We start from the raw sequence: 11,813 nt of genomic DNA, 5'->3' as shown, positions 1-11,813 counted from the left end.
GTACCAAGAAAGACCTCCCTTTTTGGAAGCTGCTATTTGCATTTCAACTCCCTTGAAATGCAATTAGCAACTTTGGAGTGGGGTTTTTCTTCTCAGGACAGCGGCAGAGAATGCAAAAGAAAGAGGAGGTTTTTCCCTGCCAGATATGAGATTATACTATGAGGCATCTTGTCTCTGTTGGTTGAAGGAATGGATGACATTAAAGAGTTCACATATTCTAGATCTAGAAGGTCATGATAATATTTAGCTTATTTATGGTATGAAAAGGTGAAAGTTCACAAAGGATTTACAAATCATATAATTGGGGGGAAATTATAGAGTATGGCATAAATATAAGAATTTATTAGAGGTAAAAACACCACTTTTGCTCTCACCGTTGGAGTAGTGGTAAAGAAAAAGAATATGACAGAAAGACAGCTTATAGAAATTTATTAAGAGGGAGGAGTACAAACTAAAAGAATTTAAGGAATTATCAGGAAAATTAATAACATGGATACAATATCATCATTTGCATGAAGTATCTAAGAAAGATAGGATATGAGGGTTTGGGGAATAAATATCACAACTGGGGAGAGACCTGTTGGAATGTAATGTAAAAGTGCTGTCTAGAATGTAGAAAACATTATTGGAATGGGAGACTAAGGATGAGCAAGTAAAATCCTCAATGATACATTGGGCAATAGGTATCGGTCATAATATAGACATGGAAGCACGGGAACGATTGTGGAATATGGATGTAAAATTTACAGCATGTTATGGTCTAAGAGAAAAATATATGAAAATGATACAGTGGTGCCTCGCAAGACGAAAAGAATCCGTTCTGTGATTCTCTTCGTCTAGCGGTTTTTTCGTCTTGCGAAGCAAGCCCATTGACGGATTAGTGCTATTAGTGGCTTTTAGCGGCTTTTAGCGGCTTATCGGATCAGCTGATAAGCGGCTTAGCGGCTTAGAAAAGGGGGGGGGGAGGAAAAAAACCCAGCAGGAACTCGCAAGACATTGTCATCTTGCGAAGCAAGCCCATAGGAAATTCATTTTGCAAAGCACCTCCAAAACGGAAAACTCTTTCGTCTAGCGAGTTTTCCGTCTTGCGGGGCATTCGTCTTGCGGGGCACCACTGTATATCGATGGTATCAAACACTGAGCAAGTTGGCAAAAATGTATACATCTAAATCAAATAGGTGTTGGAAATGTAAAGAGAAAGAAGGTTCTTTTTACCATATGTGGTGGTCTTGTAGTAAGGTTAAAGTTTACTGGGAAATGATATATAATGAAATGAAAAGAATGTTTAAAATAACCTTTGCAAAAAGACCAAAAGTTTTTCTTTTGGGAATTATAGAAACAGAACTATCTAAAATGTATACAGTAGAAACTTATCCATGTATGCTACTACAGCAGCAAGAATGTTACTTTCCCCGAAATGGAAAAAAGCAGAAGTCCCAACAAAGGAAGAATTCATACAAAAACCTATGGAATATGCAGAAAGGCAAAACTTACCAGAAGAATAAGAAATCAAGATAACAATTTTTTATAAAAGAATGGAAATGGTTTATTCAATATTTACAGATAAATTATAAACAGATAAAAATACCAGCAGGATTATTGTAACAACCTGCAGCTTTATAAGGGTATATATTTAAAGCAGATAAACAAATGAGCAAATTAAGTTAATTTGGATATGCAGAAGGTATTAAAAACAAGGAACCACAGAAAGAGGGGGAAGGAAGTCAAGTTTTGAAATGTCAAAATGATTGTAAAATCAGTGAAATGTAAAAACTTGAAAAGTATAAATAAATAAACGTGGGAAAGGACTGTGGCAGAGAAGGAGGGAAAGGGTCGCCTGCCCCTTCTCCAGCTGACCTTTCAGGCAAGAGGCAGAGCCCTGCCCTCCGACCCCTCAGCCCCACAGGCCTCCTTGCCTGGCCCCACTGATCCCTCTTGGCCGCGGCTGGCAGGAGACTCCTCTGCAAGGAGCGACACCCCTTCTGTGTAGCCCTGCAGGTGTGCCTCAAGGAGGGGGGGAAGAGGGGCTGGACGGGGGGCTATCCTGACCCAGCCAAAATACCCAGCGCTGGAGAACCCACTCCCCCCAAATTGGGGGCCTCTCCTTCCTTGTTTCAACAGAGGTTGGCTGGCTACCTGTCAGGGATTCTTCCGCTGTGATTGCTGCATTGCAGGGGGCTGGGCTGGATGACCCTTGGGTGCCCCTTCCAGGATGCTATGCCCACCCCCACCCCCAAGAGCGGCTTGGCCTGACCCCTGCCTTCGTCCCACTCTGGCGGCTTCCTCCTCTCGCTCTCCCGTCTCCTCATTCCCAGCCAATGCAGGATCGGGGCGGGGAGCAGGCCCTGCAGGAATTGGGGGTGGGGGGCGCTGGTGGGTGGTGGCGCAGGGGAGGGGGGAAGCCAGGTCCCAGCCCTAGTGGGGCAGCTGCCTCTGCTGGGCAAGGCAGGAGGCGGGCAAGCGGGGCAGGGAAGCTGCCGCAGCCTGGGGGGGTGCAAGGAGCATGGCGTGGGGGGCTCTCCCGCCTGTGCGCGCCCTCCCCCACAGAAGGCCCCGCGCTCCAGCCCCGCTCTTACCGGAAAGGCTGAAGCCGGACTCGTGGAGATCGCGCATGCCCCCGTGTCTCGTGGCCGGCCGGGTGGGCGTGTCTGCCAGGGGCGTCCCCGTCTCTTTTTTCCCAGGGTGGGCAACCACGGCCACGTCCCCCAGATAGGGGGTGCGGTCCACACCCTTGAGCTTTAAACTCTGCGCGGAGCAAGACAACAAAAGGCACACACACCGGTCAGCGGAAGAGGCGGCCTCTGGAGACCCCGGGGCCCCCAGGGGGGGGAAAGGGGGAGCCTGCCTCTTGGGGGGCTCGGGGTGGGCAGGGGGCAGGTGAAATGCAGGCCGGGGCGGGGGCTTGGGCTGGGAGGGGCAGCTGCCTCTGGGGGCTGGGAACGGGGGCTCCTCTCGTTTCCCCCCTCGACCAGCAGGTACTGGGCCCTTGGTGCCACGTCTGCCAGGGACCCCCTCCAGACGCCACGCTCTGCTACCCTCCCCCCACTCCACTCTCCTCGCCCCAGACTACCACTGGTCAAACACTGAGGCATGCTGGGAGGAGGGCGGGGCTCCCCAGCCTCCCCTCTCTTTACAGCAAGGACCGCGAGGGGAAGTGGGGCGAAGAGGCGGGGGCCGGTTGCTAGGCTCGCCCCCTCTTCAGCCCCCACCCCTTGGGAAGATTCCCTCAGCTCCCCCTGCCTTCCCTCATCTCTGGGTGCAGAGCTTGGCTGCCCCCCCCCCCCGTCCCAAGAAGGACTAAACGGCTTTCAGGGTCCTTGCGCCAATTCTACCATTCCAGGATTCGGGGGGGGGGGGAGGGCTGGAATGCTGGGGGGGGGTCCTCCTTGGTGACCTCCCTAAGCCCTCTCCTTTGGGTCTCTCGGTCGCTCCTCTGCTCTCCTGCCAGCCTCTCCTGGGACCAACATCTCCCCTCCCAGTCAGGCCCCTTCCTCTTCATCCCTAAGTTGCCCCTCAAGTGGTAGCCATTTCAGTCCCCCCCCCCAGCAAAGCCTTGCTACCCATGCCATCCCATGCCAGGCCGGGCCAAGCCCCAACTCTTCTCCTTGCAGGAAAAAGGTGAGACATTTCCTCCCTCTTTGCAAAAGACAAAACCCCAAACACCTGGATGCATCTGGATTTCTGCACTTGGACGCCCAAATCACAAGTACACCTGGGATGCCCAGCCCTGCTCTCCACCCTCTGTGCCTCCCCCTGCCCTGCTATCCTCCTCCCGCAAACCCCCACACAACCCCCAACCCTTGGGCTTCCCGCAGCCACACTCCTGCCCTAAAAGGAGGAATGGGGGGGGCTCCAGCCTTTCCCCCTGCCCACCGTCTGGTGTCTGCCACAAGCAAAAGCCTCTGGGCATGCCCCTCCTCCTCTTCTTCCTCTCTGCAGAGCCCCCCCCCCCAAATCATGGTGGTCTTCAAGGCTGCCATGCGATGGGTGTCTCTGCATGCAATGCACTGCGCTCCCTCCCCGCTCTCCCCCGGTACCTTTTCCCGCTGCACCAGCTTCTTGTAGACGGAGTCTGGGAAGGAGCGGAGGGGGCAGAACTTGCCGGTGCCCTCGGCACACATGAAGACGCCGTTCTCGTAGACCACGCGCCCGCGGCTGATGGTGACCAGGGGCACCCCGTGGCAGCGCATGTTCTCAAAGAGGTTCACGTCCCCGCCCTGGACCTGGGTGCTGGCCGAGATGGTCCTGGGGGGAGCAGGGAGCAGGGAGGTGAGGCAGGGCTTGGGCCGGCAGCTGCTCCGACTCTCTCTTGGGCTGGGGGGGGTGTGTGGCTCCCAGCCCCCTCTCTGGTCCTTTAGAAGCCCCACCAGAGCAAAGACTTCTGGGAGCATGTCAACTTTGTATTGTGTACATTTATAGGTTTTTCTTATTTAACCTTCTCTGTTGTGATTTGGGAAAGGAGGGATATGGAAATAATAACACGCAATGTCAAAGTGAGGCAGGATGAGGCCTCAAACATGTGCTGATCCCGCGAGCAGCAGTGGAGGAGCCCCAGCAAGAGGAATGGATCAGCAGGCTTGGGGAGAGGCACCCCACAAGGCTGCAGAAGCAGGGCAAAAAAAGCCCTTCTGCTTCTTGCCAGAGGTGGCAGAGGGGGAATGGAACGGGGCATCCCGAGAGACAGCATGGCTGGCTCCCTGCCACCCTGACCAGGAGGACTCCACGCTGCAAGGTTTAGCTGCAGCTCAGGGTGTCCGCTTCCCCGGACAGAAGCGGGAGGCAGTGGTGCATTTGCGCCATCTACTGTGTGCTGTGAAAGCAGCAGGATCAGAGCGCAGGGAAATGTGTTGCAAGCATCTGTTGGGCAAGGAGGACAGTAGTTTACCACAGCGCTACTGAGGAAGAAGAAGAGAGACCTTTGCGTAGGCGCCAGAAGCAAGTGGGTCCTTCTCTGCCAATGCACTGAAGGGACTTAAGGGAGAGCCCAGGGGTCTGGCGAAACTGGAGCCCTTCTTTTGGCACTGAAGCTGGGTGTCTTTTCCTGAGAAGCAGAGACGCCTTCAGGGGTTTCAGCCAGAAGAGGCTTCTTCACTGGGAGTTCCAGCTCATTTCTGAATAGTGATGGGAGTTTGGGAAGGCAGTCTTCTGCAACCTGATGCCCTCCAGCTGTTTTCGACTGAGCTCCAGCCAACACGGGTTGCAGCTTCAGAGGAAGGGTAGAGCACACGCCTGGCATGCAGAAGGCCACGGGCTCAGTGCCTAGTGGCAGCATCTCTGAGCAGTACTGGGGAAAAGGCTCCTGTCTGAAACCCTGGAGAGCTGCTGCTGCTGCTGCCAGTCAGTGCAGACGACATTGCGCTAGATGCAGTGAGGGTCTGACATGGAACAAGGCAACTTCCTATGCCCCCCCCCCCGCTGCCTCTGTGGCAGAAAGGCAAGCCTGGTTGGGGAGGGGGCAGGGCGAGGATGAAGTCTTTCCTCATTACCTATTGAATTGACTTACGAATGGCTTCCCACAAAAACGCCTTGAAGCAATCAACAATTTAAAGACACCCCCCACAACAAGAGCCACTGAAAATCTAATACATACATTCTTGTTTGGACAAGCCGACCCAGAAGTTTAGAAAGCTGATGGAGGTTTTGTTCTGTTTTTAGTCTACTGTTATTTTGTCCTCCTAAAAGTCTTTAATGATTGCTACTAATATCTGTAATTGACCATGTTATTCTTTTATCTCTTTTGTAGATTGGAGGTTTATTTGTGTGTCTTTTTTTAAACCATCAGCAAGCATATAAATTGTACGAAATAATATATCAGTCCATCAAATCAACTAATGCAGAAAGCGCTGGACACACAGCCATGATGCTGGGGAGAACCTCTTATCTCTGTGAGCATCCTTCTCTCCCCCCCCCCCCTCGCTTCCCTGGGGAGGCAGCCAGCAGGAGGGGAGGGGAGCCTGGCTTCTGAAGCAGCACCAGACCAAAGCAAGCCCCCCCCCCCGGTCAACTCTCCTCTTCTCACAGCCCATAAGCCCCAGGCCGCCACTCCCTGCTGACACCCAGCCCCCTCCCCACTCCCCGTCGCCCCTTTGTCCCCCCCCCCCAACCTACTTGGTGGCCTCTGGGTCCCACACGACCACGTCTGCGTCAGCCCCGGGGATGATGCGGCCTTTGCGGGGGTACATGTTGTAGATCTTGGCAGCGTTGGAGCTGGTGATGGCGACAAAGCGGTTCTCGTCCATCTTGCCCCCCACCTGAGGGAAGAGAGAGGTCAGAGGACTTGGCAGGAGCCGGGGGGAGGGGGGAGCTGATGGGAAACGCTCTGGGAGAGCCCCCACCACCACCAGAGGACCACTCCCTGGCTAGGATTGCTGGCTTTAAAATGGCCTCGCCAAGCCCCCACCCCCAGGCCTGCCATGGGATTCTCTCCCTCTCTTGCAGATCTCCGGGGGGGGGGTGCTGGGATGGATCCTGGAGCATTCCCCCCCCCATGTTGGTTTGTATGCCCCCTGGCTGCTTGAGGACAGACTGTGCTGGTGGCAGGGAAGGAGGCAAGGGGAGCTCTGCTGCAGGCTCAGTGCTGAGTGTTGCTGCAAGGCTGGGTTGAGGGCGCCCTGCCCTGAGCCCCTTTCTTTCTCATGCAGGCAGCCAGGCAGCCAGCCAGAGGAACCCCAAGAGGGCTTCCTCCAAGCCTCTCCTGCTAGCCTTTGTCCCTCTGCACCAAGCGAAGAGAAGAAGAGGAGTTTGGATTTGATATCCCGCTTTATCACTCCCCCTAAGGAGTCTCAAAGCGGCTAACAATCTCCTTTCCCTGTGAGGTGAGTGAGGGTGAGAGACTTCAGAGAAGTGTGACTGGCCCAAGGTCACCCAGCAGCTGCATGTGGAGGAGCGGAGACTCAAACTCGGTTCACCAGATTACAAGACTACCGCTCTTAACCACTACACCTCACTGGCAAGTCAGGGACCTGGTGAGCCACAGGGAGTGATGTCTGCATTCTGGGGAGAAGGGGCACTGGAGACTGACTTGGGAAAACGGATCGGTGATTGGGGGTCAGAAGTGGAGAGTGAAGAACAGCAGAGATGGCTCAGACGGGGGGAGAGCCAAGGGCTTCCATACCGCCGTCTCCTGCCCCCACCTCTCCTGCCTGGCAGGACCAGGAGAGGACGGAAGTGAGAGAGGCAGAGGCGGGTCACGTACAGGCGCAGTCTTCTCCTGCTTGCAGGCAGCTCAGGTGGGGAAGAGACATAAGCAGAGGTCTCTGCTGTGACAACTGCCTGGGAAGAGCTAAGAGAACTGGGGCTGTAGGACATGCCTTTCCCCACCTTGCAAGCGTCCCTTCGACAATGGCAGGGGGTTGGCAGGGGGTTGGACTCGATGGCCCTTGTGGTCTATTCCAACTCTATGATTCTATGATTCTATGACAATGAAGAGTCAATTCCTTGCTTGAAAGCCTCTCACATACACCCCAGCCTCCCTCCCCTCCCCATGGCGGGATGGGGGCAACAGGGGGGCATCTACCCGTTTCCCGTGGGGTGCCTCCACCTACCACTCCCCGTTCCCAGATGACGGCCATGCGGTCCTGCACTCCGCTGACTCCGTGGGGGATCTTGGTGAAGTCCTCCTTGCCCATGGCCTTCTGCTTGGTGGTGAAGGGCCGGTGGTCGGAGGCCACCACGTTCAGGGTGTCACTGCGGGGAGAGCTGGTCTTAGCAACCCCCTCGCCAGCTGACAGGGAGGGGGCTTCTCGGCCTCTCCACCCAAAGCCACCCCCTCCTTCCCTGCCTTCCTTCCAGGACCCCCTTCCTCCTCCTCCTCTCCCTTCATCCTCTAGGGCTCCATCACCCCCCAGCCCAGGCCCCCTTACTTGGCAAGCAGGCTCATGAGGTAGGTGGAGGTGTTGGTGTCCAGCCGCAAGGGCGGGACGGTGACGTAAGCCGCCGCATGGGACCAGTCCTGGTGGTAGTAGTGCAAGCCCGTCAGCGCAGTGTGGGCCGTGGTGGTCTCTGCGTACACCACCTTCCCTGCGGGGAAGCAAGGGGAGGGACCTCAGGCCTGGCCGTGGGGCGGGGAGGAGGGTGGTTTCCTCAAGAGCCCCACAGCAACCAGAGGCAGGACTTGCGGGGCGCATCATTCAGCTGTGCAATCGAGGGGGTGCCGAAGACACTTTGCTCACAGAGTTGTGTTTGGTTTTTTTTATTTTTACTTATTGGATTTATATACCGCCCTTCATCATAAGGTTTCAGGGCGGTTCACAGAATAATAAAATGCAGGAAAAAAACATGAGAAACAAAACAAAACAGCAAAACAATAATCCCAACCTTCCCACAGACACAGTGAGAAGGATGTAGAATATTAATCAGCCCAAGGCCTGGTTAAAAAGGAACGTTTTCACCTGGCACCTCAAGATCCGTAAGGAAGGCACCAGGCGAGCCTCCCTAGGGAGAGCATTCCACTAATGGGGAGCCACCACAAAGAAGGCCTGTTCTCGTGTTGCCACCCTCTGGAGAGATCGTAGAGGAGGCACACAGAGAAGGGTTTCAGAGGGCGATCTCAGGGTCCAGGAAGGTTAACTGCAGAGTTGGGAGGGACCCAAAGGGCACCCCAAAACAGGCACCCCAGCCGACTGGGGAGAAAAGACCCACTCCTTGCAATGGCTGGCAAGGAGGGGCAGGATGGGTCCAGGGGCCGGGACATGCCAAGGGCAGCTTGCCATCTCCCCTTGCAGTTGCCGTGTGGGCACCTTCTGCTCCAGATCCAGGGAACGCCACTCACCTTGCATCTTGGCGGTGGCAATGACGTCCCCAGCTGACATGCTGGAAACGTTGACCAGGTAGACGGGGCAGTGAGTCTGCCGAGGGAGGAGGACAAAAAGAAGAGGAAAGGCGTCAGGGGGCTTGGGGCAATGAGAGAGACCTGGGCACGGAGTCCAAGCCATCCATCCACCTGGGATGGCAAAGGGGCCCCCACCCAGTCGGGCAAGAAGACACAGCCTCAGTCCTCTGCAGCAGAAGGAGGGGGCGGTTAAGGCTGCTCACCCGGTTAGCGATGGTGATGACCCGATGCGTAGCTTCAGCTTCCAACTGCAATGCAGAGAGAGAGAGAGAGAGAGAGAGAGAGAGATGAGGCAGGCAGCGGCTCGGCCAATTGGACCCCGAGACAGTGCCTGCAGGTGCCAACAGAACCCCAACACTTCCCCCTCTTCCCAGCAGTGACCAACTCATGGGGTGGGGCACAAACTGGGCAAGTGCCTGCCCCAGTGAAGCCAGTAGGCGTGGGTGGGGGACCTCACTTCTTTTCGGCTGCAGCTGGTGGGTCCTGGAGCTCAGTGGGGCACAGATGTCCCCCCACCCACCACTAACAGCCATGATAATCCCCCCACTTATGAGCAGCACCCACAAGCTCAGCCAGCTGCCCCCAACCTTGCATGGGCAGCCAAGTCCCTCCTCCACTGCCTTCCTCCTGGTCGTTCTTCCTGGCTGGTGGAAGAACTGCCCTCTGAAAACAGTCACCAGGCAATTGGCAGCCTTGGCAAGGAGACCCTGCAAGTTCCGAAACTGCCCCCTTCTCTCTTGGGCCTTGGGGGGAGTGAGATTCCCAGCAGGGCAGGTGTGTTCATTCATGGGTGTGCCTCCTTCCTTTTGGGGTCGGGTGGGATTACTATGAGGAATTATGAAATATGGAACAAGCCATTGTGTCAGCAATGAAAGCATTGCATTCACTGGGTTTGAGTCATTGACAGTGGTTTCTGATCGAATCCCACAAGCCTCTGCATCTATGCCATTTGCTTTCTCTACGCCTGACAGGCACATATGAGCATTCTGAAACACAGGCCAGTTGCTTCATCAGGCACCCTCAGTACATAAAGATAGTAGGTTACTCTGATGTAGTTTGTGAATCTTTAGGTGGATCTTAAGGGCCAGGAAGAGAGTTCACAAGGAGGTGGTAAATACTGCCAGCCTTCCACTCCTGTTTATGACCTCCTCCTTGCTTCCTCTTTTATTTACTCTGAACTACGTATGCATGCTCAAATTAGCTCTTTGTAATTTTAACTTTAACTTTGTCCCCACGTGGGTTTTTCTGAAATGCTCAGAGGAAATCTGATTGGTTCTTACGAACACTGTGTAAAACGTTCTTTTGTGAATAAAATGACCTGGGCCGAGGGGTGGACGGATTATTATTGACACTTCCCCCCAGAGTCTTGCTGGTCAAGCCTGTGTGTATTTTATTGATCAGAGTCCAATCCTTCTTTGCTTTGGGAACGCAACTCTTCCTTCCTTGGTGGGCAGCCTTACCTCCTCCGGCCGGCTGATCTCGATCCCTTCTGGGCCAGTGATGCCCAGCTCCAGGGCTTCTCTGGCCCCCTGCAGGGAAATGCAAAAGAGGGGGTCAGTCTGGGGTAGGTGGGGACAGGGGTCACCTTCTTCCTGCCCCCTTGCTGGTCCCTGCCTCTTCCTCCCCTCTCCCAGGGCAGGACAGCCTATGGATCGGCTGATGGGATCCTCCCCTTCCACTGCCCCCCGGCTGCAGCCCAGCCGCGTCCCCCCTGCCCCCCGAGCAGCTCACCTCGGCCACCAGCTCTCCATTCTCGGCGTGGACGCGGGCGATGGCGCCAATGTCCTTGCAGGCATGGAAGACCTGGTAGAGCTCGCTGTCCCGGAGCATGTACAAGTCCTTGTAGGTCATGAACATCTGGAAGGAGTTGATGCCCTTCTCCCGCACCAGGGTCTCCATCTCCGCCTTCACCTGAGGCAGAAGGGGCAGGCGTCATTCGCCCAAAGGTCTCACCTCCCACCGACACCCCTGGAAATGCCGTGAGCCGAACGCAGAGGGCCAAAGCCACAGGCCTTGAGGTATTGAGCTCATCTCATGTGCCCAAATCTAAGGCCCTGGTGAACATAGGAAGATGAGCTAGGAGTCTCACGTGGAAGCTGGTGCAAATCCTGAACATTTCCAGACCTTCCTGTTTACAGTGGTATGTTTGGAAGCAGGAAGCAATGGGCACTGATGTACTTTGCTGCTTCAAGGAGGCCACGCTCGCTCTTGTCTGCACCCCGCCCTCACCTCAAGAGCCTCCCAATCCTCTGCCTGGAGTTCTCCCCACATCACAATGTCTCCCGACTTTGGTTGCTTCCAGCTTTCCTCTGCAGACTGGCTCACTCACTCAAGTCACCTGGAACATGCTGCTCTGGGCCTGGATCTGTGAGGAGCTGGTCCCGCCTTTGAGCAATGGGCTCTTTGGCCCTGCTGGGAGGGAGCATGTGTTTGGAGCATCTTGCTCCAAACTGAACCTCCACCAGTGGGGGGGAAAGTGGGGAGGGTCCTCTGGGGCAGAGAAGGAGGCATCTCTGCTCTAGGGTCCTCTTCCAGGAATCTGCTCTTCATCCAGGCATGCTCATGCCTTGTTCTAGAGGCATGTTCTGTCTCTGTATTCTGTGCAGGTCATTGGTCTATGTTTGGTAATCTTAATAATAATAATAATAATAATAATAATAATAATAATACTTTTTTTATTATATGCCGTCCATCTGACCGGATTGCCCCAGCCACTCTGGGCAGCTCCCAAGAAAATATTAAAAACACAATAAAACATTAACAACTTCCCTATACAGGGCTAAAAGTAAAATAGTTCTTTAATTCCTTGACATCGGATGGGACGGCATTCCACAGGGCAGGTGCCACTACAGAAGACAGAGGCTGCGCAGCTGGGTGCCCCAAGCAGTGATGAAATGGTCCTGCGCAGGTAAGACACAGGTGGGATGGGGGTCTTCTCCCAGTGCCAGAAGCCAGGCAAGGCAGCGCCAAAGCCCACCAAAGA

The 11,813-nt window shown here is 54.7% G+C and overlaps 1 protein-coding gene across 2 annotated transcripts in view; it reads right to left on the bottom strand.

The window, feature by feature from the left end:
* DPYSL5 (dihydropyrimidinase like 5) overlaps positions 1 to 11,813 on the bottom strand; it is a 37,743-nt gene that overhangs the window by 2,907 nt on the left and 23,023 nt on the right. Inside the window, exons 4-12 of one of the 2 annotated variants that reach the window (XM_081188637.1) lie at positions 10,562 to 10,741; positions 10,291 to 10,359; positions 9,034 to 9,078; positions 8,771 to 8,846; positions 7,863 to 8,019; positions 7,545 to 7,686; positions 6,109 to 6,251; positions 4,038 to 4,245; positions 2,577 to 2,745 (exon numbers count right to left, since the gene is read on the bottom strand). In XM_081188637.1, the coding sequence (XP_081044763.1) occupies positions 2,577 to 2,745; positions 4,038 to 4,245; positions 6,109 to 6,251; positions 7,545 to 7,686; positions 7,863 to 8,019; positions 8,771 to 8,846; positions 9,034 to 9,078; positions 10,291 to 10,359; positions 10,562 to 10,741 (1,189 nt within the window). The remainder of the gene's footprint in view (positions 1 to 2,576; positions 2,746 to 4,037; positions 4,246 to 6,108; positions 6,252 to 7,544; positions 7,687 to 7,862; positions 8,020 to 8,770; positions 8,847 to 9,033; positions 9,079 to 10,290; positions 10,360 to 10,561; positions 10,742 to 11,813) is intronic. The other variant, XM_081188638.1, reaches the window with a different exon arrangement.

This window comes from Podarcis bocagei (genome assembly GCF_964188305.1).
Source record: "Podarcis bocagei genome assembly, chromosome: 3".
Lineage (NCBI taxonomy): Eukaryota > Metazoa > Chordata > Lepidosauria > Squamata > Lacertidae > Podarcis > Podarcis bocagei.
The sequence above is the reverse complement of the archived record's forward strand: the minus strand, read 5'-3'. Positions and strand labels throughout refer to the sequence as shown.